Consider the following 27,783-nt stretch of genomic DNA (forward strand, 5'->3'; position numbering starts at 1 on the left):
TTCAAGAAGCATTCAATTGAGTCTCTCAGTGACTCCATTGTGCTCAGATGTATCATAGACTATGAAGCAACACTGGATTTCTTTCTCAGCTATGCAGTCATTGAATTCATGACTTTTGTACTCTCCTCCTTCATCTGAATGTAATGTTTTTATCTTGATACCATGTGTCTTATCCTATCTCACCTCAAGATCCTTAAATGACTGTAATGTTTCCTTTTTTGAGTGGAATAGCATGACTACAGAATAATGTAATGTATTATCTGTAAATGTGACATAGTATTTTTTATGCTGGAGTGTCTCAATTATCACTGGTCCCCATATATCACTGTGGACTTGATCATCTACTCTCTCTGATGCATTATTTTCTCTGGTCTTAGACATCACTTTTCTCATTATTCTACCATGAAGATATAATGGGTATTGCTCCTTTGAGGTAGAAATTCCTTTATCAAGTTTTAGACCATCAACTAATTGATCCTTGATAAGCTTTTTTGCTGTATTGATAGAGAGATGACCTATCAAACAATGTAGTTCATTCAGTGTGATAATATATGGTCCATCATCAATATGATAGGTTTCTAGGTGGGATGTCTGTACATAAAGTCTATATAGCCCATTGATATAAGGTATTAATCTGATTTGATGATGCTTCTTATTAAAAATATGGCACTTTTTATCTTTAAAGTCAAGAGAATATTCTGCCTGAGTGATATGGCTAACAGAAAGTAGTGTAACTCCAAGGTTAGATGCATAGAGTATATCATTAACAAGAGCCTTTGTTGTCTGATTCTTTCCATTAGGAATTGTGATACACATGTCACCCTTTCTGAGTGCTTTGAACTTCTTCTTATCTGCTGCTATTATTTCTTGAGGCTTGATAGCCATATAGTTCATCAGCCAATAGTGTGATAGTGTCATATGCTGTGTAGCACTGAAGTCAAAGATATTGATTTCATACTGATGTTCTGAGTCAGCAGCAGCTGTCACAAAATTCCCAGAAGTCAGTGAGGTTATTTCTTCTATAAGTTCTGATGTACTGATATCTAATTTATCAGTTTCATTGTCATCCTCTTCTTCACTGTTGCTGACATTCTGGAGTGCTAGTAGATCTGAGAAGTTATCTTCTTCTTTTTCTTCCTCTGCAAACCATGCAGCATCAAATTTCTTATCTGTCTTTGCTGAATTTGTCTGTCTATGCCCCTTTCTCAGTCCTTGTCCTTCTTTTCCTTCTTCCTTTGCCCAACAATCTCTCACCATATGTTTCTTCTGATGGCAGTTATAACACTCCACTGATTTCTTTGACTTTTTTCCACTGTTCCCACTATAGAATGTGGCTTCTTTCTCACTCTTTTCTGACCTGACCTTTCATTGGTCTGCTTTGTCACTGATTCCCTGTAGCATTATGTCAAGATCAAGAGTCTTACTAAGAAGTGTGGATATGCCTATAAACACAGAGAGATATGTTTCAAATAAGGCAGAAAGTGATCTTAAGACTATTGTAACAAAGTTATCATTATCTGAGTCAGCTTTCATTGTGATGAGATTCTTGCATATAGATTGTAGCTTTGTTAGATGAGTTTTCATATCACCTTCTTCTGTGCACTGCTCATCCTGGAGCTTTTGGTGCAGATTAACTGTGACCATCTTTGATTTCTTCTCATACTCTGACTTCATCTTCTCCCACATCACTTTTGTCATTGCTTCACCCTTCACCTTTAAGAATAATGAATCCAAGATGACTGAGATGATTCCCTGTTTGATTACAGCCTGCTCAGACTTTCAAATCTGACACTTTTTTGCATATTTGTTTATCACCTTTGTCCTATCTGCTGTGGGGTTCTTGGAGTCTACCATGGCAGATGAGGTCAGTTCAGCCACAATTGCAATGTCCTTGAAATGGTCACTCAGACCAGCAGCATCAATAGCAAAACAAAAACAGTCATAAAAGAAGATCCAGTTTATGCTATTGGCCTTGCATGTAGGGAGTTTTGCAAAGTACTTACCAAGTTTTACAGTGGATGAGAAAGTGTTGGTGGACATATTAGAGTGATTGTGAGTATATGCAAGATGAGTTTGTTATCATTAAGATTTAATTATGATTGAGACCTATAACCTGTTAGCAGCAATAAGGAAATGGAGAGATAAAGAATCTGTTATTAGTGGTACAACTACAAAACTTATATATCTCTACAGGTATTCTAGTAAGTTCTACTACTATTCTATAATTGTAGCTAAGTGAATAATATAGAATCTTCAAGCATCAACATGACTTTTGCATGTATGGGTAAGGCCTGTTCACTAGTTTAATATTAGTGCATTGGCTTGTTCAGCTAATAAGAGATAGAGGATAGAAGCCTGATTGCTGATGACTATTCTTTACACTCTCTTTCTGAACCTTCAGCCTCCTGATGCTATCTGCTATTCAGTGAGTATCCTAACCTAATGCTCACTCTTACTGCAGATGCTCCTTTGATCTAGTGCAAACTAGAGTTGATGAGAAAATCCCACTCTTTCAAAGGAATTTCTGATGATATAGATCAATTCCTCACTGACTGTGAGGTATATTTTCAGGTACATGCTATATATCTTACTGTTGATACCTATCATATGATCTTTGCTGCTTTATATTTTGAAGACAAGGCAAAGGACTGGTGGATCATGCAGCTGGCTGACTTGTATTTTACAACTAAGAGACACTATCAACTGCTGTTCTAGTCAGACTTTAAAGTAGCCATTTGACATAAATTCATAGATCTCACTATATAAAACATTCACAAGACCAAGATGAAGGAGTTGTGTCTGAGTGACAAGATAGCCAGCAAATACTTTAGAGAGCTTGAATGACTTGCTAAACTTGCTGGTCTGCATGATAATATTTCTGAGACTAGATATCTGGTCAAAGCCCTCAAGATTGGGGTACTCTCTTTCTATATGAAAATCATCTCTAACATCACCATTAATATGCCCAAGAGATATAAGAAATAGAAGAAGCAGATCATAATCATGAACCAGAAATGATAGTGACAGAAGGTAGTAACCAACCTATATCTATCACATGATAAGAAGCTCAGAGGAGCCAACAAGAGAGGAGGTCAGCCACAGCTGACCAAGAGAGGAACACTCAGCTCTTATAGTGAGAAGAAGATCAATACCAGAACAGTCTACATGAGACAAAGAAAGTCTATAAATATTAACAGAATAAAGAAGAAAGAAAAGTGCTTTAACTGCAGAGAGAAAGAACACCTATTCAGGAACTGCCTAAAGAAGAAGAGAACATATGAAGACATATAGGCACAGATCACAGAACTGCAGAAGAAAGCAGATGCCATTGAGAAGAATGGCAAGAAAACAAAGATAAAAAAGGTAAAAGATAGGACTGACAAGTGAGTGATTTCACTTAGTCTGCTAAAGAACTTAATGGTGTGTTTCCAGTTACCACTGGATGGACTTATGGTAGCTCTATAGATATGAAGTATTTATATATGCATTCAAATATACCTGCTTCCACTATCCTGAACACACTGAAAGAATCACTTAAGGAGAGAACTCAATTGTCCATAGGCTGAACAAGAAGAGGGGTCTCCACTAGATGACTCAAACTATTTAACACTAAGTGGACTTGGCATGTCATTTATGACACTAATACAGAAAAAGAAGTAAAAGCAGTGCTCAAAAACTGGATACACAAGATATAAGCTAAAGAAGTGATTAATAAGATGATAGAAGGAATGAGAAAGATCAAAAGGAACCGAGTATTGGAATGGCTGAGTGAACTTAAAAAGCCTTAAAGATATATTCAGTGGCAGAAGATGACTAGAAGCCTCCATACCAGTATACAATGCTGACAGAACCCAAAACCAAGCCAGATCAATTACCAAGTTCATCAAGCTCTAATTAATAATAGAAGACCATACAGAACATATTGATCTGGCAGTCACAGATTTGAGAACTAAAGAAATCTTCCTCAGGCATGACTGAGTGATATAATACAATCTGCTCATCAACTGGAAGACTGGCTAGATTATCTTTATCTGATACTACTGCTGGAAAACCCCTTTCATCTTATTAGACAAAGATAAAGATGACCAGTGAGATGAGGAGATGAAAGAAGGAGATACTATTCTTGCAGTTAACATAGAACAAGCCATTCACATGTAGGCTATACACTATACAAATAATCTGGCTGCAAATGCTAATAAAAGAAAGAAAACCAAGATATTCAAAGAAATGATACTAGAATGGGCTCAAGATTTTCATGACCTCTTCAATAAGAAGAACTTTGATGAACTCCCTAACCCTAAACTATGAGACCATGCAATTGAACTCATTCTCAATGCCAATACCAACCTTAATTGCAAGATCTATTCTCTTGATCACTATAAGCAATAGAAATTTGATAAGTTTCTGGATGAGAATCTATTCAGTAGACATATCTGATTCTCTAAATCACTGATGGCACCTTCCTTCTTTTTTATAAAAAAAAGAAATAGAAAGCTGCAACTGATTCAGGATTACTAAAAACTCAATAAAATAATAATCAAGAACTAGTATGCTCTGCTCCTTATTTCTGAACTAATAGATAAATTGCATAGTGCATGGTATTATACCAAACTGAATGTATGATGAGAGTATAATAATGTTCAGATCAAAGAGGAAGATAAATGGAAAGCAGCTTTTCAAACTAATCAAAGACTGTTTAAACTGATAGTGATATTTTTTGGACTCACCAACTCATCAGCAACCTTCCAGTGGATGATGAATGACATCTTCAAGAATCTTATCATTATGAAGAAAGTCACTATATACTTTGATGATATCCTAATTATGTCTGGAGATTGAGAGAAGCACTACCATCTTATCTGACAAGTCCTTGTGCTGATGAGAAAGCACAAGCTGTTCTTTAAGGCAGAGAAATAAAAGTTTGAGATGCTGGAAATAGAGTATCTCAGCATCATCATCAGTAAAGGAAGCATCTATATGGATTCAGTCAAGGTTCAGAAGGTGATAGAATGGCTGACTCTAACAAAAAAGAAGTTACAATCATTTCTGAGGTTCACCAATTTTTACCAATAATTCATCAAGGACTACAGTCAGATTATATGACTCATGATCCAACTGACTGGAAATATCTCTTGGATGTGAGGGAGAGATGCAAACAGATGCCTTTCAATAGCTGAAGAAGCAATTAGCAAAGGACATGATATTAGCCATTCCAGCAAGAGAAGAGAAGTTCCATGTGGAGATGGACTTAAGTGATGACATCACTAGAGCAGTACTCTCATAGGAACAGGAAGAGAAATAGTGATCTGTCACTTTTATCTCCAAGATGCTCATGACTACAGAAAGAAATTACAAGATCTATAATAAGAAGCTCTTTGCCATCATGCTTGCTCTGACCAAGTGATGATACTATCTGATAAGTGCAGCACAATGGTTCAAGATTTAGATAGATCATCAGAACCTTCAATATTTCTGACTCTCACAGAAACTAAATCAGTAACAGGCATGCTGGATCATCAAACTGATAGAATATGACTTCTCACTTCAATATAAAATAAAAGCCATAAATAGAAAGATGGATTTATTTAGCTGACAAGTGGATCATAATCAGAGAAAGGATGATAATAGCAAAATAGTTGTGCTTAAGGCTAAGCACTTTAGAGCAATAATCATGCCAACAAAGGAGGAAGCTCATGAGTACATTAAAAGTGCTATTCAATAGATCAAGCTATGAGATCAGAAGGTGGCTCTATTGATCAATCATGACCAAGAGATGATCAAAGAGAGAGATCTGATTTACTATGACAATCAGATTTATATACTCTGGAATCATACTCTCTGAGGAGATATCATTGCTTGGTCACATGACTATATCACTGCAGAGCATTCTGGAATTGTGAAGATCATAAAATTAGTATTGTGAGAATATTAGTGGCCAAAGCTGAGGAGAGATATTGAAAACTATGTGAAGATCTATGAAACCTACTAACACATCAAGTCAAGCACTTAGGTGAAAGCAGCCCTACTCCACCTGAATAAGATACCAAGTGCACTATAGATGTATATATCTATAGATATAGTCACCAGCCTTCCTAAATGCTAAGGCTATAATGCTATCATTATCAGTTGACCACTTCTCAAAGGCTATCATACTGGTTATGTGCTTGATAGAGTTATCATCAGAGAGATAGATGAAGATTCTATGAGATGAGATGTATACCAAGTATGGCATACCCCAAGTGATAATTTCAGATCAAAGATCACAGTTCATCTCTAAGTTCATGATAGACCTTTACTATTTTCTCCAGATTCAAAGCAACACCTTAACTGCTTATCATTCACAGACAGATAGGCAAATAGAGTGAGTCTATCAAGAGATCAAGAAATACCTCTAGATGTTTATCAATTATTGATAGAATAACTGGACTGGCTGGCTTCCACTCACAGTCTTCTAACACAATAACTGAGTACACTCTGCAATGAGCAAAACACCATTCTTTATCAACTATAAATGATATTTTCATATTGTCAGCTTGTTTCAATACTTTGCTATGACCCCTGTTTTTGTGTCATTTGTAGATCAGATGACCAAAGTCTATAATGAGACAAAGTCTGCTCTCAGAAAGGCTGTCACTGCAATGAAACATCAGTATGACAAGTTCTGTTGCTCTGTCATCCAATATGCAGTTGAGGATCAAGTATGATTGGACACAACTCACCTACATCTCCTACATCCAAAGAAGAAACTCACTGACAAACACATCAGACTCTTCACTACTATAAAGAAGATTGGAGCCTCTGTCTATCATCTCACACTCCTTACAATTGTTAGACCTAACCAGCACATGACCTGAACATGTAATAAAATAGCACTGTATTATGTTCATATAGTCACATTAGAGTTCACTTAATATATTCTTGTTGGGCAAGCACTTTAAGGCCAGAGACAAGCTAGACTCAAAAGAAGATAGTGTGAGATAAACTTATAGCTTGAAGCTGGACTACTACAGTGAGAGCTATTTTACTTATATACTGTCCAGTCTGTGATAAATATAGCTGTCATCTATTGCACTGTTCTGCACTATGCTGCTTGTTCTGCCTGATTATTGGAAGGTAGACAATAGAGTGTTGTTCATAGACAAAGCAACTGAGTATAATAATGCTGTTTATCTTATGATTATATAATTTTCTCTATACTCACAGATAGATGCTCAAGATAGGCACTCTGATAAGAAAAAGTAATAAAATAAGAAAAAATCATAATATCACCCCTTCATTAAGATCATTATCCTGATGGATTATTCAATGGAAATTTCAGTCTCATATGGCATTATCTATGTTCATATGTCATTTATGGACCCACTGATTGGATTCCAGTTTGTAGCCCTTCCATTTGACTAAGTAGTAGGTGATGATGCAGCTTTTCCCATCATAAGCTTGCACTTTCCATAACTTATAATTAAGAATTTGATTGACTTTGTAATGTTCTTCATCTTTGATTAGATCAGATTCTAAGAGAGGAGGGTTTTTCTGGTTAGAAAAAGCAGATGCAATATAAGGTGTAAGAAATGTTTCATTGAAAACTGGATGAGCATGCCAGGAATCAGATAGCTTGAGATAGTATGCTGAGGCACTGACTTTAGCTTAGATTGAAAATAAACCAGTGCATTTGTTGGTGAGTTTTTGTTTTAGACAGGAGAGATAAATATTGATAGTGTCCAGCCAAACCTTGTCATTAATGAAATATTCATGTGCAGATCAATGATGTTTGTTGTATTGCATTTTTATAGTGATGATAGCTTTTTTGAGGATAATACATATCTTAGTATAAATAGAGATCATCAGGTCTGCAAAGTCTGATGATACAGAGGTTGTGGTCTTATGTTAGCTGATAATCATGATATGAAGATGACATCTATGATTAATGAAGAAGGAGGTCTTTCCAGTGACAAAATAGATGCAGTTATTGTGTTGAAATGCTGCTAGAGCAAGCCATTCAGTCCAATCATCTTGCCTGTAATTAATAAACATTCAAAGATACTTTTCAATTTCTTTATTGACATGCTCTGTCTGCCTATTGGTCTAAGAGTGATAAGCAATCAAAGCATTACTTTGGATGTTGAAAAGATAATAGAGATTATTCAGGAATTTCAATACAAATTGTTAGTCTCAGTCTGAAATAATAACTTGAGGCATTCTATATAAACTTTATCATACAGTATCTTTGCCCACCCTTCTGATGTTAATTCTGTTGAACATGTGACTAGAATGATTGCCTTAGAGAACTGATTGATGATGATGATGATAGTATCATAGCCATTGCAATCTAGAAGTCCAGTGACCATGTCAACTGAGATATAGATCCAGAGTTCTCTAGAGATCTTGTTTGGATGAAGTGGAGCAGCTTGTGACTGCATGCTTGACTTAGTCCATTGATAATTTTCACATCCTCTGATATACTTCTTGATGTCTTACCCTATTTTCAGCCATCAGTATTTCCATAGTATCAACTCCTTTGTTTTCATGACTCTTGAGTGTCCTGCAGTGATATGGTCATAGGACATAGTGATGATTTCTCTCTAGAGTGCATGATCTTGGAGAATGTAGATCTGACTGTCTGATTTAGTTATGCTCTGCTTGTGATTGATGAAGAGAGTGATGCACTAGTTCTATGTCCTCAGTTGTCATGTCACACTCTTGATCTGCTTGTATATCTCCTCTTCTATTGATATTATAATAGCTCTAAAGTGCTTCAGCTTCAAGAGCATTATACTGCCATTGTCTTCTCTCCTTTAGTCATAGTTAGATCAGTAACTTAATAAATCTGCCTTTTTGTTTGCTGTTTCTGCTTTATAGTGCAGAGTGTATTGGTATTGCAAGAGCTCAATGATCCATCAGGCTTGTCATCAGTTGAGCTTCTGCAGTGATCAGAAGTATTGAAGGTTTTGATGATCAGTTCAGACCTTAAAAGTATGAATGATGCTGATCAGGTAGTGTCTCTATTCAGTGAGAGTGAGCATGATTGCAAGTAACTCTTTATTATATATTTTATAGTTGCATTCAGTAGTAGTGAGTGCCTTTGAGAGAAAGGCAATGGGTCACTATTTCTCATCCTGCTCCTGTGAGAATACTGCTTCTATCACACTTTCACTTGAGTCTGCCTCAATCCTGAATCATCTCTCCTCTGTTGGTATTGCTAATACCACATCTTTGGCTAGTTATCTCTTCAGGTCTTTGAATGCTGACTGTTGAGCTATCCCTCAGAACCAAAAGGCATTTTCTGTGAGTTGAGTCATAAGACAGATGATCTTGTTATAATCTTAGATAAATCAGTGATAGAAATTCATAAATCTGAGGAATGATTGTAACTCTTTTTTCCTAGTTGATGTCAGTGATTCCATTACTCCAGCAACTTTGATGGGATCTATCTGAATGTTTTCTTCACTGATAATGACTCTGAGCTACTCAGTCTCTAGTATCTCAAACTTGCACTTTTCAGCTTTGAGAAAAAGCTTGTGCTTTCTCATCAACTCCAATACCTGCCATATGAGTTGTTGGTGTTTGTCCTCCTCTCTAGATATGATCAGAATGTCATCCAGATAAATAGTGATCTTCTCAGTTGCTATGATATCCTTGAAGATGTTGTTCATCATCTATTGAAAAGTGGTTGGAGAGTTCATCAGTCCAAGAAACATAACTATAGGCTCAAAAGCTCTTGGTTGGTTCAGAATGCCACTTTTTATTTGTCTCCTTCTTTGATCTGGATATTGTTATATCTCCACCATATATTTAGCTTGGTGTAGTATTTTGCTCCTTGGAGTTTGTCCATCAACTCCAAGATCAAGGGGAGTAGATAGCAGTTCTTAATTGTCATCTCTTTTAGCTTTTGATAGTCTTGAACTGAGTGTAGTTTTCTGTTCTTCTTTTTGACAAAGAAGAAGGAGGAAGCCATGAGAGACTTCAATGGTTGGATCCTTCCACTGAAAAGATTCTCATCCAGAAATTTGTTGAGTTTCTGCTGTTTCAGTCACTCAAGGAGATATGTTTTGCAATCTAAATTAGCATTGGCATTCAGGATGAGTTCAATTGCATGATCTCATAGTTTCAGCTCTAGTAACTCATCAAAGTTCTTCTTATTGAAGAGGTCTCAAAAGTCCCATGTCCATTCTAATACTATCTCCTTAAATATTTTAGCCTTCTTTTCTGCATTTACTTTTGCAGCTAGATTATTGGCATGATGTACTGCTCAGATGCATATTGCTTAGTCTATATTGACTGTGAGAATAGTATCCTTATCTTCCATCTCTATATCCCATTGACCCTCAGAATCCTCATCTGATAGCTCAAAGATAATCTTTCAGCAGCAGCTTCATGCAAAAGTGATCTGCTCTGTCTTCCAATTGATCAATGGATTATGCCACATGAGCCAGTCATGACCAAAGAAGATCTCCTTGGATCCCAAGTCAGTCACAGCCAGGTCAATCCATTCTGCATAATCTCTGATTGTTAATCAGAGTTTAACAAACTCTGATTGAGCTGGCTTGGTTCTTGGTTCTGTCAGCATTGTAAACCAGGATTGGGCTAGCAGTGGCTCAGGTTGAGAGATTATGCTTAGTGATAAAAGCATGACTGATCAAACTTCCAATGCAACTACTGTCAATCAGGGCAGTGACAGCATGCATGGACTGATTGATGAGGGTCTCAATCTGTATCTTTGTGGTTAGATCCCTCTCTATGGCCTTCTGTCATCAAATATATTTTCTAAGCCTCTTCAGCTTATCTAGCCACTCCAATGCTTGATTTCTCTCTGTCCACTGAATTTGATTTTCAGTTTACTCATGCTCTAGCTATAGCTCTTGACATAGAGCTTCACTTCACTTTCAGTTACCATCTGAAATCTGACAGACAAACCAAATATGCAAACCAAACCTTAGATCAATACCTCTGCATCTATTGCTTCTATCAGCAGGACAATTGGAATACTCTCTTTACTCATTGCTGAGTTCACCTACAATAATGCTTCTAATGCATTCACTGAGATTTCTCCATTCTTTGCTAACAAGGGTTACCACTCCAACATCACTATCCATTCTGAACAGGATATCACCTCTGTCTGGGCCTAAGACTTTGCAGTCAATCTTGATAAACTGTATCAAGTTTTAAAAGATAAAATCTCCCAAGCTCAATCTCACTATAAGACTCAAGCAGACAAGTATCAGATTCTGGTGTCTTCATTCAAAGTGGGTGACAGAGTTTACTTCAGCTCTAAACACATCAAGACCACTCATCTGACTAAAAAGTTCTCTGAGAAATACCTTAGTTCTTTCAAAATCTTAGCTCAACTCAGTTCTCACTCTTTCACTCTTAAGCTTCTGCTAGACCTCTGCTCCATTCACTCAGTCTTTTATATATCACAGTTGGAATCTGTAGAAGAAAATATCATCTCCAACTGAGTCCAAACTCTGCTGCCTCTAGCTAAAGTTGATAGAGAAGAACAGTATAAAATTGCTCAAATCCTCAACTCTAAGCTGGACTGCTGGTTCTGCTGTCTGCTACTGTACAAGATTCAGTGGTTAGACTATGAAGGTACCAACAAAGAATTTTCTTAGTTACTAGCCTCTGAGTTCTCTACTGATAAATTTATTGAGGATTTTTATCATTGATACTCAGACACATTGAGACTTTTATCTAAGATCACTTCTTGAATAGCTCTAGTCTACTGCTATTCTACTTCTACCATATCACATCAGACTCCACTGGCTCTCATCTTATCTCATTTTAATTTCACCTCTCACCACAAAATTATTATATCAATCATCAGCTGCTTTCACTCTCTATAAATCTTGAATCAAAAAAAAGAAAAAAAATTTTTTTTTAACCTCATCAGAGCTGACCACTTTTCCTATTTCTTACTTCAAATATACAATAATTAGATGACTTAGAGAGAAAAAGCAGCACCTGATAGATCTGCTATATCATTAGTAGCCACTCTGCTGAAATCTGAGTCTTTTCCTCTCTTTCTCAACTTTTCCATATTTTCATTCAATCTCTTTGTTATCACTGCATATAGGTCTTCCATCTTCTGATCCTTCTCACTCTTGTAGATCAGTCAAGCCACTTTCCATGCTTTCAGCTCAGACTCTGAAAACAACTCTGCAGAAGATAACTCTTTATCTAATCTATGGTATCATGGAGGTCTGTCATCTTCTCTATCAACTTGTCCACTCAATGCATCAACTTGTGTACTAATTTTGAAATCTTATAAAGGTTAATGGAGACTTTCATATTACTGACCACCTTGCTTATGATGACTCTCTTGTTGAATGAACAGGCAGTCTTCTTAGTCTTGCAATGAGCATAAGTCTATCCACAACTGATGCTCTCAGTTACCAGGCATATATAATATCTTGTGCTGTCTTATCAACAGTGCATGCAGCTCTCTGGGATAAGATTCAGTCAAAACTAAGCAAAAAAGGCTGAACACTCACTTTCACCACTCAACTCCTCCTTGCTCTCTGCTGGTGCTATAATCTCCAGCCTCACTCTTTTCCATGAGGTCACCATTGCCTGTATCTCACTGTCATTCATTATGCTCATGGACTTGACCTTATGCTTTCTTTTCTTTTCTGCTAAATCTGCTACTCTCTTTTTGCCTTCACACATCTTCTTTCTTCTCTCTAAAGTCTTTTCAGACACACTCTCTTATCATCTCCTTCAGTCCCCTTGTCAAAGTTGACCTTGGACTCTGATAGCATAAGCTCTGTAATCTTCTAGAACTTTGCTGTGTATTTTTTTCTGTTCTACTCTATTCTTTTTTTTACTAACTGAGTATTGTACTGATAAATCTCAAATTCACTCTAAAGACCTTCAGGCCTATAACCATAGCTGAAGTATCTTTACTAGCTGAACTGCAGATCATAGTGTGTTTTCTGCATTTTCTGGCTGACTATATTCTGCTAGTCACAATATTCTTGCACTCAGTGTGCAAGCAGCATACAGATGCAAGCTTGTCTCTTTCAAGGCTGAGACCATCATTGCTGAGTGTGTGAAATCAGTTGCAAGTATATGCTCTTATTATACATCTCTTTAACAACAGTATATAATATACAAGAAGCTAGCTTTATTTGCAGACAAGTCCTCTGACAGTCTGTAGCTCTTTGTTATTCTTATGCTCCTCTTTTATTTCTTCTCAGATCTTCATACTATACTTTATTGGGCTAGCAATGACTTCCAACTTTATGAGACTAGTGCTCATGCTATCAAATTAGCTGCCAACAATTTTCAACACAAGATGAAGATTGCCATTTATATCTAGAGTGGTTTTATTATCTCAGAGGCTCTGACCAGCTAGAGTCTCTGCTCTGTGATGCACTCACTAAATTTCATGATCCTACAGCATTTCACTCTTCTTCTGGAATGACCTCTAGTCAGATTCACACTCTAACTGACAGTACTCTCATTAACTAAGCCATTCTCAATTCTCCAGCTGATGATGCAAGAGCTTTTGAAGATGATAGTAAAAAGAAGAGTGACAGTGATTTAAAAAGTCTTCACACTTGCTAGCAGGCTTATACAGTTATAGTTTTTCTAAATCCTTCTTTATACAATATTATTTTCAAACAAACACTCTTGTGTTTCAGAGTTTTTTTAAGTCTCTCTTGAACTTAGCAGTCATGTGCCAAGTTTTTTCTTCATCCTCTTAGTAACCTCTAAGTCCAGCTAGCTGTGCTACTGGTTTAATCTTCTTTATAGTGATTGCAATCAGAATTTGATTCTGATCTGATAAACTGTATGGTCTCAGATGGATTTGTTTCAAATTTTGTTGTCAAAGTGAATATCTTTACTATTTTTATCATGATTTTGACTCCTAATTGCAATCTGCCAACTGTTAGACTCACTTAGCACATGACTATAAACATGTAATAAACTAATACTGTGTCATATTTATACAACCATATTAGAGTCCACTATTGTGTATTCAAGCTGTGTGTTATCAAGACTAGAGCAAGTTAGACTCAAGAAGAAAGTGGTATAAAATAAACTTTAGCTCAAAGCTGAAGTACTATAGTGAGAGCTACATTACTTATATATGTTTTTGTATCTGATAAATATAGTTTTTACTTATTATGTGTTGTCATGCTGCAGTATCACTGTGTCTAGTCATTAAGAGTAAAACAATGAGATATTGTTTGTTGATAAGATATCTGTTATGCTCTATAGAATAATAGCATGGGTTATCTGATATAGCTATAGTGATTGTCCCATGATAAATGCCTCAGATAAGATAGATGCTTTGATAAAATAAGAAGATCAGATAAAGAGGAAAGATAAGATAAAATAAATAAGAAAATTATAATATTACTTTTTCTATTAAAACTATTATCTTGATGGCTTTAATTAAAGAAAAGTTCATAGTTGTAAATGGCAATCAGAGACATTCATGTTGCATTCACTGACCCACTGATTGGACTCAGAGCTATAGCTCTTTCATTTGATAAGGTATTTGATAACAGTATTGAGGCTGAGACTCTAGCAGCCATGAATGAGTCTTACAAAGATAGTGGTCAAGGATCTTCTTAATTTTATAGTGCTCTTTGTTATCAACTAGGACTGGTTCAGGAGGTGAAAGAACTTTCTGGTTGGAAAATGCAAGAGGTGTATATGAAGAAAGGAGAGATTTATTGAATATGGGGTGAATTTTTCATATTGTTGTTATGATTTTTCCTTATCTTATCACTTTTTCTTATCAGGACATCTATCTTAAGTGTCTACCTGTGGGTGTGGAGAAGGTTATATAATCACAAGATAGATAGTGTACTCAGTTGCTTCATCTATGAACAACATCCTATTGTCTACCTCTCAATGACCAGATAGAACAACAGCATAGCATAGGACAGTACAATAGGTGGCAGCTATATTTATCACAGACTGAACAGTATATAAGTAGAATAGCTCTCACTGTAGTAGTCCAGCTTCAAGCTATAAGTTTATCTCACACTATCTTCTTTTGAGTCTAGCTTGTCTCTGGCCTTAAAGTGCTTGTCTAACAAGAACATATTAAGTGAACTCTAATGTGACTGTACAAATATAATACAGTGCTAGTTTATTATATGTTCAGATCACATGCCAGTTAGATCTAACAGTTAGCTCAAAGCTGTCTGCTTTTCTTTTCTTATCCACATTAGGGGCAAAGAAAACTGAATGCTATTAACTTGCAATATCACATCTGACTTTTTCAAGCTTTTGAGTGCCATCATTGGCACTCTGCTCAGGCTTTTCATTATTGTATATCTCTGTCAAAGAAACCAGTCTGTTACTGCCTAGATAGTCAGATACTACAATGGCCTCTGAACAATCTATTGCCAAATTCAAAATGTCACACCTGTCCTCCCCCTCCACAATCTCCCTCTCAAATCCACTTGAGCCACCAATGAGCCCACATAAGGAACCATATCAGAAGCCACTGCTAGGATCACAAATTTGAAAGTTCTTCCAGCAGAACAAGAAGAACATCAACACCACTGATGATACTACTGACATATTCTCTGTCATAATCTGCTGAACCTCCCTCTAGTCTCAGACCACAAGGATAAGAATCTTTCTGATGACTTCTTTGATGCAGAACCATTTCTCACCTCTTCTACTGGCCCTCTGGAGCATGAAATTGGAAACTGTGCTCAAGACTCCCTTAATGCTCTTGGGATAGCTACAGGCTCTGGCCACAACTCTCTCTATATGACTCCTGACAGAGACTTCACAAACACCAACCATGACATTTGGAGGAATAGGCACAGTAACTGGCAGAATGATAAAGAATAAAATATTGCAATGGCCTACAAAACACAACCAGCTAGGACCTGGTCAGAGTCCAAGATCTGGCATAGCACTGAAGAAGCCTACTAAAGAGAGCAATATAAAGAAGAAGGCAGACAATAATAAAGATAAGACTGCTATGAGTGAGATAAATACCATAGCATATTTCAGAGTCTGTTCTGAGAGTCAGACTGAGCAGGCTTATTGGCAAACTGGCTCAGATCTGAGATTCCCTCTCTCTCCACAGCAGATTCTCTTTTCTGAACTTCTGACATACCTCTATCCACCTATAGAATCCACCCTCCACCTCTAACCCATATCTCTGAATCAACCATCTGATGACTCATCCAAAGCAGAGTTACTGGAGTATTTCTCAATGAGTGAAATACTGACCAACTCTGAGGATATCACACAGTGGTGGAGACAGCAGAGGGAAGGGGCAAGTCTGGTGAAAGACTCATCCTCTAACTTGTCTCTCCTGTTGACTTCAAACTCAGCATCCAAGAATAGCTCACCTGTGACAGTAAAGCCCCAAATACCATCTATCTTTGACCTGTCTGGTGACTCTCCCAAGGGAGACAGCAGAGACAGTTAGGATAGTGAGGAGAATAATCAGGATGTAATGTCTTTTGACTGGTCTAAGAGATTTATGAACTAGAAGATAAATAACTACTTGAAGAAGAGATACAATGTGAAAAGAAGAGAGAATTCATGAGATTATACCAGGAGAGGGTTATGAAGCTCTCTCAAGATGTGAGCTGAAGGATGATGCTGCTGGGAGAAGAGTATTTAACAGCAGATAATACTGAAAGAATGGATATTTTATAGTATGCTATGACTGAGCAGGCTATTTTTCTCTATAATAGAGCCTGCTCTGAAGACTCTTTAGCCAAACTTCTGAGCTACCAATCCAAATATAGGATCCAACCCATGCTGAACATACTTCTGACCCAGCTTCAGCAAGCTATTTATATGGCACTATCAATTCAAACTACTTCTGTCTGAACTCTATAATGAGATCTCCACCAGCTAAAAAGTCAGTTACAGCCTGGTATCCTTGGAGGAGTAGGAAAAGCCAGCTCCTTGGTGGACAACCACCTGCCAATGAAGCCACTACAAGTAGACAAGCTGGAGGAGATGATCTGGAGGCTACCAAACTAGACTTCACCATCAAGGATGGCTAGATAGTCAGAAAACCAGCAGAAGGTCCAACAGGAAGCCCAATAGCTGATAGTGGATCACTACACTCATTTCTGGCTCTATCCAGAGAATAGAAACATTTACCCTTTAACAGATATCCAAATCCAATGAGGCTTCTTGTGGTCAATGCTTCTTTAATCTAATGCAAGCCTGATTTGATATGAAAACCATGATTATTCAAGAGAGCATTAGACAACATTGATAGATTCCTCACTGATTGTAAACAGTACTTCAAGGTATACTCTACCTACTTCATAGCCAACATCTACAAGGTTGCCTTCATGGCCTCCTACTTTGAAGACAAAGCCAAGATCTGATAGATCCTGCAATCAATGAATTTCTATTCTAGTACCAGATAGCATTATTGACTGCTATTCTGAGAAATCTTTAAACAGATGGTCCAGAATAAATTTATTGATTCTGCTGTATAAGAGATACACAAAAACAAGATGAAGGAATTACAGATGGATGATAAAACTACCACTGAATACTTTGACAAGCTAAAGCAGCTTGCCAAGTTAGTAGAGGTCCTCAATGACATTGATGATGATGAATGCATGATTGAGATATTAAAGATTAGTGTTTTCCAATTATTTACAACAATCATCTCAGATATTGGGGTCAATATCCTAAAGAGGTATAACAAATGTAAGGAGTAAGTAACCATGATAAACAAGAAATAATAGTGACAGAAAATAGAAAACATCTACTATCAAAATGAGTATAAACTCAACTAAGCAAACTCCAGCAAGCCCAGTGAATCAACCACCTCTCTGAAATCCAGTACTTCAACCAACACTCCTGGTCTGTTCTATACCAGCCAGAAAACCAGAATCAGAACCACCTACACTGGCACTGAGAAACTAATGGATATTGACTGAATAAAGAAAAAAGGCAAATGCTTTAACTGTGGGGAGAAGAGTCACCTGTCTTAGAACTGCCTGAAAAAGAAGTGCACCTAAGAAGATATATGAGCTCAGATCACTGAGTTGCAGAAGGAAGCCAATAGACTCAAAGAAAATAAGAGAGATATGAAGATTGAGAAGATAAAAGATGAAGCCAACAAGTGAGCAATTCCACTCAGTCAGCCAACAAACCTTATGGTGTGTCTCAAAATACCACTGGACAGGCTTATGCTAGCTCTATAGTTACTACTATTTATGCATATTCAAATATACCTCATTCAACAAGGACTATAAAACTATCCAAAGAATCACTCAAATCTGAAACTCAACTGTCTATGAGCCAAATAGAGAGAGAGACTTCCAATGGCTGGCTAAAATCATTCAAAACTGAATAAACCTGGCAAGCCATCCAAAATGCCAAGAACAAGGCTGAGACAAAAGCTGTGCTCAAGAACTGAATATACAAAACTTGGACCAAAGAAGTGATTGATGAAATGATCAAAGGAATAGATGAGCCTCCAGACTCTGTATGCTCATAAAATTTGTGGATCCATAATAATTCAAGCAACATTCTACTCTCTTCACAAAGTCTATCCAACACTCATAAAGTCTCCTCTCAAATCCTATTCAAACAATCCAAAATTCATTCAGAATCAACATTCTAGACTTTTCAAATCACTTGAAATAGCTTTGAGTGACTTGAATATTATTATGCAATCCAAATAACAAGTTAGCAAACTTATAATTCACTAATAAGTCTCTAAACTCTTAAACTAATCATTGCAAGTCTAATGCAAGTACTTTCATTGCAAACTTTTTATATGTGAAGTATTTGCATTATTCACAAAATATATGCATCATTTATGAAGTCTTTGCATTATTTGCAAACCTTTTGCTTTGCATATGAGCTTTTCATGGCATGTGAACTTTCTCCTCAATAGCTATGCATTATAAGCACAGCCAGATACCACAATACCTGATCATATATGATATACATTATTTTCAATAAACACATGGCACCCTAATACAGTCTATAAGGCTCATCACAATGTGTATGCAAGGCTTGCTGCAGGTGTCTAAGCTTTTCACAGCTTGCATATGGAAGACTAGTAGACTACAGAAAACTAACCATGTGTTTGGTTAGATATTTGTAAGAAATATTAGAAGGCTAGCATACTATTGGCTCTATGAACTTTTAAATATGCTATACTTAGTACAATCCTCACAGCTTTGAAGGCTTTACATAATAAAAATTTTGTTATGCTCACTAAGCTTAGTACTGTGGTTACAAATGCTGTTTAATGTAGTATACTTAAAATTAGTAAAAGAGTAGTATAAATAGTGTACTATATAATAGATAGAGGAAAAGCAGCATATAGGATAGACCCCAAGGGAGTTGCTTGCCTACAAGTACCTTACCTTGGATACCTCCTAGACTCAATACATACACTGGAAGTTATAGTTTTTACAGTTCTTAGAGAAATAACAGCTGGTGAACTTTTAAATCACTATACAGTTGTTAAAACTTTGAGTGTTTATCTCTGCACCAAAAACCATACTAAGAAACCTTTACAGGTTACTCTTATATGGCATTCTTGACATTTTAAGTTTGCTTGCATATTTGTGTGCTTTAGAAAGCAGTCCAAGCCTAAAATTGAGCCCTTTAGCCACTAACAATCCAGTATAACTATTTTCAAACCTAGGGAACAACACTTGACTCTTTGAGTCAGACACCCTGGAGCTAGGGCTTCCTTGACTCTCATAGTCCTTCTACTAGAACCACATATAGGATTCCAACATTAAAAATTCACACTGCCTATAAGTTGCATCATTCAGTACCCAGATCCATATGCAATATTTCTATTAAAGGAAAGTTCACATACATACTGTGAGTCTCTGTATACACTTCAGAGTCTCATACTTCTGTAGCTATCTCCTGCTACATCCCTTCAGAGATTAGTCACCATACAGAGATACATGACTGGACTCACTCAAATCAGCCTTTAGATCCTGTGCTTTGATTTTACTTGCCCATAGAGGTTTTGTGTTTTCTGCCCACAGAGAGTCTAACAAACAACTTTTTGGTTTATCACCACAGTCAGAGATGATATGATTAGGTACTCCATGCTTAGAGAAGACATGGATAATAAAAAGTTAAGTGAGTTCCATGGAGTTGATAGTATTGTAAATGGAGATGAATATAGCTTGTTTGCTAGCATGGTCAATGATGAGAATAGCTGTAAATCCATTGGAGTCCAGTAACTGTTTAATTAAATTGATGGAAATAGAATCTCATGGTCATTCAAGGACTAGTAGGGGTTTAAGCAAGCTATAGGAGTGATGTCTAGATGTTTTGTTGCATCTATAGATGGTACATGACTTGATATAATAGCAAATATATTCATGCATCTGAGGCCAGGTATAGTTATGCCAGACTAGCTCTAGTGACTGGTTTTGACTAAAGTGACCTGCTAAGATGTGATTATAGTTGTTCTGCAGGATATGGAGATAGAGATCATCAGAGTCTGAGATGTAGATGCAATCTTCAAAGCAAATGATCTTGGCTTCATCAATAGTCCAATGAGATGGAGAGGAGGGTGAAAAAGCTTTGGCCTAATGGATGCTGTCAGAGGTCATAGAGTCAGAGGATTGTACTTGCTTGATATGAGCATGAAGTTTGTTGATGTCTATAATAGCATTAGTATGGAGAATGGGAGCTTCAAGGTAGATTGTGCAGAGGAACACAGAGAGCTGTTCTTGAGTGAACATGAATCAGAAATTGTGAGAGTTGATGAGAGCATATTGACTATCCTCCCCTTTAGGGTAGATATCCTATCATCTAGTGAGTGTCTGATTTCCCACCTAGTTTTCTCAGCCAGAACTGAATAACCAGATTGAAATAAGAGAGGAATTTGGACCAGCAGACTTGTCAGCAGGTAAGAATCTTGGTAGTGGAAAAATATTCAAGAATCTTGTGGTCCATGATGACATAAATGGCATTTGTGGAGCCCTCAAGATAATGCTGCCAATGTATAAAGGCTTCAAAGATGGCTAGCAGCTCTTTATTATGAGTATCATAGTTGAGTTTGGCATTGTGGAGGCTTCAAGAGAGAAAGACAATGGGGTGGATTTCATCATCTTCAAGATAAATAGAATAGGGGCATGCATAAAAGCCTGTTTCAATTCATTGAAAGCAGCCATGCACTTGTCATTGAAATTCCATGGAGTTCCTTTGCATGTGAGTTGTGTAAGAGGGATAATGATGTCACTATTTGTATATGAACCAATGGTAGAAATTGGCAAAACCAAGGAAGGACTGAATGTCCTTGACTTTTTCTTCAGACATGCAGAGTCCTTCAGGTGACAGGATATAGCCTAGGTATTCCACAGAGTCCCAGTTGAATTCACATTTGAAGCCCTTGCAGCAGAGTCCATTGGCTTTAAGCCTGCATAGGACCTCATAAACATTTTTCTGGTGCTCCTCCAGATTGTTGGAGTAGATGAGGATATCATTGAGGTAGACCACTACTGATACATCAAGCATATCAGAGAATATGTCATTCACAAAATGTTGGAATGCCACAGGAGCATTTGTGAGACCAGAAGGCATGACATGGAGTACAGTGGCAGGAGATAGCTTCTGATAATATCCAGGTCTCATTTATTCATGCAGTTTTTCTATTTATCAAGTAACCTGATTATTGGCCAGTGCATTCCTATATAAACCAGAACCAATGTGACCAATGTTAATCATGAGTATGAGAACATGCTGATGAATCTAAGGCATATTTAAATGGTTCTTTTCTATATCTCTGACATCTTGTCTCCAGGTGTCCACCAGGCTCATGAAATTTAAACCTGGAAACCACCCTGTATGTACCAGTTGGGTTTAATGTGAATCAGACAATCAAAAATAAGGATAAACTCATGCAGAAGGTATTTCACCAGGGATGTAGTCAACGAGAAAGGTTCCTATGTTCACAGTGATGCAAAGACCTTCCATAGCCCGATTTACCAATTCCACAAATTGATCGCCATCTGGATCCACACCATATCTGTAGATGGTTTTCATAGTGATGGAGCCGGCATGACTAGAAGGTGGTCAGTTTCCAAGAACATCATGTCGCAGGTACGTACCGGCGAATATGGTGACAAAACGCATCGGGATATTTATGCAACTGCTGCAGCGAGGTCAACATCGCTTCCATCTGCACAGGATAGTACGCCGGAACGGCACAGAGTTGGAAGTCTTCGTGAAACATTTGGCGATGATTCCTGTGAAGACATATCAGACAATATCAACAAAGAATATCCCAAGAGTCCTGACCTCCACCAGGTAGAATATCTCATGAAGGTTAAGAAATCCCCCCATCCCTACAACTGTACCGTGGTGAAATCTGCACATCGACGCTGAAAGTTATGGGTAGTATCCATCAACCAAACCTGGTCTATCGGAATAGTCGCCGGAACGCCTTTCAAACAGATCTGCCGCTGCTTGAGTGGAGGTTCAGTACAACCGTCAGATTTCCAGCAGTATCCAGATACAAGACGTCGCCGTAGATGGCAGCCCATCGAGCATAAGTGGTCCATGAGTACTCTGTGGGTATATCCCAGAGGTTTCCCATGAGTGGGAGCCCTTTGTACGTCGACGTTTATGCGAGAGGTGAAACAAGCAGTATAACAATAGGACACCGGATGAAAAGAAATGCTAGCAGGAGAGACGAGGACATGGGGAAAGTATCACAGTCGGTCCCTCTACTCTCATTCTTAAGTCACACCTCCCCGTCTCCGCTCCCTATGATCCTCACAAATAGATTTGAATCAGACCAGGTGATAGTATAAAATCGAACGTATGAATCGGTTCATGTCCCTGCACTCATTATCGTAACATCTGACAGTGATCGCGCTATCGAAACCTGATGACGGAAATAACTGGTGCGATAATGGTAGCGAACATTGGTGTGCTGGTCGCCTTAGACAAAGGAACGACGAAGAAAGGATAGAGTACCATCCGAGGGTTGTGAACCTATAAACATTCGAGTTGAAGCCAGGAGTATCATTTCCCTGGTATGATATCGAGCGTGACATCGAAGAAGAATGCTTAAATCAGCTGGGATGTTCCCCCTTCTCATGTTTTATTGAATGCTATCAAAGACCAGATTGTGACGAGTTTGTCTTTGGCACCTCCAATAAGCCACCGAGACCGCTCTTCCCTTTCCTGTTTACTCATACCGTCCTCGTCGTCATCTGCGTCAATCTGGCACTCGGATAGTGACCGTGCAAACGCAATAGCCCGGCATCCGTTCTTGTGGTATTTCAAAGTTCCTAGCGGTTTAAATGATTTTGTGGAATAGAGACGAATTCTGCTGATATCGTAAGCAAGAAAGGGCGGAGGAGGGGAAGATGACATACTGTCCATCCCATCCACCTACAGCGCAAACCCTGCCGTCGTCACGGATCGTGACAGCCCCGTTTCCCGGATGATTCGTTCGATGTGTCTTAGCTACAAACGACTTTTTGTGTCGTTAAACAGCGGACGGGCTTTCATTTACTAAGCAACATACCAACAAGTCGTATCGACCAATCAAATGATCAGCAGACACCGTTAATGCCATGGAATTGTCGTTTGTTACGCTCATCGCCATTACTATTATCATTTATCATCAGATGTCAACGAAGGTGATGAAAGCGCACGTACTAGCCTCAGCGTGTAGTTTCGCCTTCCATAGCACTTTCCATCCCAACCCTTCAACGGACGTCGTCCGATCTGACTTGACAAATTCCCGCAATGTTACATTTCCACTCTCATACGCTATGAGTATTCGGAGAGTGCCGTCATGTTCGAATAGATGGAGGGACATGATAATACCTTGATATAAATGAGTGGAGTGGAAGTAAATATCGAACATTCCATTTACCAGTCGCCTGATTCCCGCGCCCGTCTGTTGAAAGGATGGACCCGCAGCTTTCTTGCTTCCCTATGGCAGCGTGAACTCGAGTGCAAGACGGAAGACACCAAATATCGGCCTAGGCAACTGTAAGAATCTGTTCCCGGAAAATGGTGCTACCGCAATACCTCTGAAGATTCGACTAAATTCGGGAGGGCAATAAAAGCGTCCCCGAGTTGGTCCTTGGACGATGAGCCCGTTTGGCTATCATCCAGCAGCAAGAGCATCAACGAAAACCTGCAATAGTTCAAAGCATTCACATCCATCGAGTATTGAAAGACAGGAACGGGTGATTCAGATAGAGCTGCTGATCCTCCAATTCCTGGTAGCTCCTCGACGCGACGCCATACGTGAAGCTTATTGTCTCGACCTTGTCTGATATTTCCCAGTTGTGAATTGTGCACCTCCAACATGACCGACAGCGACGTACGTGATGATGTTTGCTCCCCACTCCTGTACACCGAGTATCCCGTCGTCATGGGCCTTCCAAGAGGATATAGCACGCAATGTACGCGTCGACGTGGATACAACGAATCCAGAACCGTCCCCAGAGTAAACTCGCTCGTTGTCCAGGGAGATGAAGAGAGCAGTCACACCAGAAGAATGGGACCGAAGGATATGGCGTGGTGGTGGTGGTGGTAGTGGTGGTGATGAAGGTTCGGACATTTTGCCGATCAAGTCAAATTTCGATTTCGCGCTAGTCATCTTGTCCACCACTCCTTGCCTCCTTGCTGCCTCTCGCCATCCCGCCATCGCTAAGCTTTTGTCGTCTCTCTGTTCTAGAAAGCTGCTTCAGACGACCGTCTCGTCCACCGCCAATTTCGATCCATGTCGGTCCTTTTCACCGAGACGTGATGCAGACCATACTGGTACTACACCCTTCATCGAGGCGGTAAAAGCTGCCACGTCGATGGTGTCGCTTCTTGACAAAGATAGGCCTTTCTCCACGTTCCCGCTCCGTGCTGTCACCTCGTTGCTTCCCTATTTTTCAAGGCGGCGACCCGTACGCATCGAGCCACGGACCACTCTAGCTGAATACCTCGGATCCAGCCATTATCATCAAATCTTCAGCTCCCTGCAGTCTTGAACGCTGCGTTTTGGCTGATCATGTGCTTTCAGGGCTACAGCTGTTAACTGCTTACTTGCTGATGAACGTTCCCCCACCACAACATTTTTTTGATTCCTTCGACCTCGTTAGCATAAGCTTGAATTGACAAATTTCGTTACCTTATCTAAACACTCCTCGATTCAATGACAGATCTTCTCATACAAAATCCGGATTCGTGTCTTCACTTTTTGTATACGGTGGTCCATTGGTAGGCAAGAATATAATATCTGACCTTGTATCAAAATAGCGTGTCCGCTAGGTAACAATGACGAATTTAAGTGAAGAGCAACTTCGTGTGTGGGCAGCCAAGGCGTTTCATTGGACCACAAGTTCTGAAAGCACTTCAAGACGAACATGCCTCGTTTCCATCATCGAACCAGATCTTGCCCCAACATTAACCAAGTAAGCCAAGCTTTCCCTTCTGCTGCAACTTCATCTCTTACCATATCTACCAGTGTTTCCACAGCATTGCTCGGTTCATTCCTCGGAACAGAACCGAAGCGTGCGCGACTCTCGTTCCTTGTTTTTGCGCCCTTGTATTAGGGAGGCCTGCGCCGGGGACATCGACCACAGTTCGTTTAAAACTGTTCCTTCTTCATCTTCGTTCTTCTTCAACCGTAAGCACTGTTGTGTTATCACTCACCCGCTCTACGAGTCCAAGGTATCTCGTGCCAATATTGCTCACGAGCACATGGATCTTTCCCCAAACCGAAACGGTATTCTGAGTGAGTTGAGATTGGTTCAGCATGTACCTGTAATTAACCAAACGGCATGGACGCCGATCTCGAAAAGAAGGACTAGTCACCGAATCAAATCAGCGATACTCTAATAAAAATTTCAGCGATCAATCGTTTCAAGAAATGCCGCCTTCAGTGACCGGCACGCTGGATGTTAGCTAGTCTCTACTGTTTTGGAACATGGAAACTTAGAGCATTCGCACAGGCCTGTTTACTTTCTGAAGAATTTTGTATCTCACTGGTAATTTGATTCCGAAGTAGATTTACAATGGAAGTACACAGTAAACGTTGTGAAGGCGATTCATCTCAATATCCCAACATGCGCAGGATTCCCCATGCAACAGCGGATGCAAGACACGTTACAGCTACACGGCGTGTGATCTTCAAGTGTCTAGGCATAGCTGCACCTGCTAAATCAATAGCAGTCACTTCCTCCGGGGAGAGTTCTACAAGTCGGCATGACCATGAATGACAATTGGATCACTGAAGACTGAGAGATCCATACCAAGGTCCCCGGCACTCAGATACCCTTCCAACCTGGACTTTTTCGAGCTCGTTCTTCAAGGAGAACATGTGAGAAAAACATCCGAGTTAAAGTGAATAAGCAACGTACGTTACGACAACCGCACCTTTCGATTTGGTCCATGCCAGAAGGATCTGGTCAGGAGTCACACCGTACTTTGCGGCGAGATCGTTAACTGGATCATCGACTGGGCCTCCAGGAAGCGTCGTAAGTGGACTAGAGCTTAACGGTTAGATCGTGCAGCATGCTGGCAGGAGAACAAAACATGCATAAGAGGACTGTAGGCTTCAATGACAATACCCGCCTTTTGGCAGTATTCAACAATAGGGCTCTGCCGGGCGTATACATATGGATGGAGCAATATCTGAGAGGGAGTAGATAAAAGCTTATACAGGACACCACAAAACGATACCTGGTTAGCTGCAGGTTTGATATTGGAAGAGGCCAGTAACAACGCGATCTCATGGACTCCAAAGTTGCTGACACCGATGCTCCTACGTAGTATGATAAAATTAGTAGAAGACGAATGAACAAAAAGCGCTATTAATAGCTCGCTTTGCCAGTCCCTTTGCCTGGAGAGCTTCCATTTCTTTCCATACGGTGGGTATGTCAGGGACTGCGAGCCTCGGATGATGGATGAGATACAGGTCCACGTAGGTGACTCCCAGCTGCAGAGAAATCCAAGTTCAGCCTGCTTTTACCTATGAACAAGACTGATCAAGGCTCACATTCTTCAAGCTATTCTGGATAGACGTCTTGATATCCAGTCCGTCCGTTCCGGAATATTTGGTAGTAATAAATATCTCATTTCGCGCTAGACTGCTCTCACGAATCGCTACTCCAGCTTCTGTTTCATTTCTGTAGCTTTGAGCAGTATCTAGAGCGAGATATATGACGAATTCAGCTGGAAGTAATGTGAAATACTGACCAAAGTGGTTGAATCCGACAGAGATTGCTTGGTCAACCTGGCATATAGAGTCATCCCCGTTGCCGAGTTGCCCCGTTCCAAAAGCTATGCTTGGCATAGAATAACCTGCCAGAAGGAGTTTTCAACAATGAGACTTGTAGGACAAAGCAGTGTTAGCCGTACCACTATTGAGTTTTATAGGTTCCCAAGGCATCTTGTAGAAGTCCTGGAGTTGGTGCAAGATGATATCGCGACGAGTCTCACGCTTGATTCTTTGAAGTTGCCAGGTTGACTCATCAAGTAACGTGATCGTGGTACATTCACCCTTCGCCAAACAGGGGCGGAATGCATGGCATTCAGGGTTCAGGGAAGTGGCGTGCATGCGCCCATTGAAGTGATCGCACACTCAAATCATGACAGATGTTATCCCCATTGGCAGACATTGAGGGTGCTGAGACCAGCTGTCAGATATGCTTTTACTGCCTTTGTCAATCTTTACCAGACAGCTGAGCTTGATGCTCACAACATCTTTTCATCTGTGTCATTGACATTATGATCTCATATTTTTATATGAAATATCTTGTCATTGTGATGCATACTCCTGAGCTGAAACACTTCAGACAATGCTACTTAAGGCTTGAA

General features: G+C 39.1%; 7 protein-coding genes across 7 annotated transcripts; 1 reads left to right on the forward strand and 6 right to left on the reverse strand.

Moving 5' to 3' along the window:
* Nucleotides 1–255: 255 nt before the first annotated feature.
* BT62DRAFT_877093 (uncharacterized protein) lies at nucleotides 256–729 on the reverse strand (the record flags this gene model as incomplete). Its single annotated transcript, XM_043182552.1, has 1 exon — nucleotides 256–729. A coding segment is annotated over one exon (474 nt), but the record flags the coding sequence as incomplete, so codon positions are not given.
* Nucleotides 730–765: 36 nt separating this feature from the next.
* Nucleotides 766–945, reverse strand: BT62DRAFT_876959 (uncharacterized protein; the record flags this gene model as incomplete). Its single annotated transcript, XM_043182551.1, has 1 exon — nucleotides 766–945. A coding segment is annotated over one exon (180 nt), but the record flags the coding sequence as incomplete, so codon positions are not given.
* A 420-nt stretch (nucleotides 946–1,365) lies between these two features.
* BT62DRAFT_909758 (uncharacterized protein) lies at nucleotides 1,366–1,779 on the reverse strand (the record flags this gene model as incomplete). The annotated part of the gene is made up of 1 exon (XM_043183760.1): nucleotides 1,366–1,779. A coding segment is annotated over one exon (414 nt), but the record flags the coding sequence as incomplete, so codon positions are not given.
* Nucleotides 1,780–22,036: 20,257 nt separating this feature from the next.
* Nucleotides 22,037–22,422, reverse strand: BT62DRAFT_909894 (uncharacterized protein; the record flags this gene model as incomplete). Its single annotated transcript, XM_043183769.1, has 3 exons — nucleotides 22,037–22,193; nucleotides 22,246–22,292; nucleotides 22,357–22,422. Coding segments are annotated over 3 exons (270 nt in total), but the record flags the coding sequence as incomplete, so codon positions are not given.
* A 624-nt stretch (nucleotides 22,423–23,046) lies between these two features.
* Nucleotides 23,047–24,532, reverse strand: BT62DRAFT_983040 (WD40 repeat-like protein; the record flags this gene model as incomplete). Its single annotated transcript, XM_043189740.1, has 7 exons — nucleotides 23,047–23,281; nucleotides 23,331–23,431; nucleotides 23,483–23,565; nucleotides 23,617–23,787; nucleotides 23,837–23,945; nucleotides 23,995–24,241; nucleotides 24,297–24,532. The coding sequence occupies 7 exons, from the start codon at nucleotides 24,530–24,532 to the stop codon at nucleotides 23,047–23,049; spliced, it is 1,182 nt and encodes a 393-aa protein (XP_043034306.1).
* A 707-nt stretch (nucleotides 24,533–25,239) lies between these two features.
* BT62DRAFT_1012404 (uncharacterized protein) lies at nucleotides 25,240–25,873 on the forward strand (the record flags this gene model as incomplete). Its single annotated transcript, XM_043177922.1, has 5 exons — nucleotides 25,240–25,376; nucleotides 25,430–25,476; nucleotides 25,518–25,591; nucleotides 25,630–25,699; nucleotides 25,767–25,873. 5 exons carry the CDS (start codon nucleotides 25,240–25,242, stop codon nucleotides 25,871–25,873), a joined length of 435 nt encoding a protein of 144 aa, XP_043034307.1.
* Nucleotides 25,874–25,924: 51 nt separating this feature from the next.
* BT62DRAFT_989184 (Aldo/keto reductase) lies at nucleotides 25,925–27,427 on the reverse strand. Its single transcript, XM_043190144.1, has 9 exons — nucleotides 27,325–27,427; nucleotides 27,163–27,267; nucleotides 26,963–27,111; nucleotides 26,790–26,902; nucleotides 26,647–26,728; nucleotides 26,495–26,598; nucleotides 26,325–26,450; nucleotides 26,217–26,269; nucleotides 25,925–26,157 (listed from the first exon to the last, which is right to left on the reverse strand). The coding sequence occupies exons 1-9, from the start codon at nucleotides 27,353–27,355 to the stop codon at nucleotides 26,018–26,020; spliced, it is 903 nt and encodes a 300-aa protein (XP_043034308.1). The 5' UTR covers nucleotides 27,356–27,427; the 3' UTR covers nucleotides 25,925–26,017.
* Nucleotides 27,428–27,783: the final 356 nt, after the last annotated feature.

Source organism: Guyanagaster necrorhizus (assembly GCF_019112545.1).
Source record: "Guyanagaster necrorhizus MCA 3950 unplaced genomic scaffold BT62scaffold_45, whole genome shotgun sequence".
In the NCBI taxonomy this organism is placed as follows: Eukaryota; Fungi; Basidiomycota; class Agaricomycetes; order Agaricales; family Physalacriaceae; genus Guyanagaster; species Guyanagaster necrorhizus.

Bases quoted from the DNA above. Each gene is read 5' to 3' on its own strand.
- BT62DRAFT_989184 (XM_043190144.1), bottom strand. From the start codon at position 27,355: ATGCCTTGGGAACCTATAAAACTCAATAGTG. The intron at 26,599-26,646 runs GTATCGTTTTGT...ACTCCCTCTCAG, and splicing joins TCAAACCTGCAGCTAACCAG to ATATTGCTCCATCCATATGT. The intron at 26,270-26,324 runs GTACGTTGCTTA...TTCTCCTTGAAG, and splicing joins AAAGGTGCGGTTGTCGTAAC to AACGAGCTCGAAAAAGTCCA.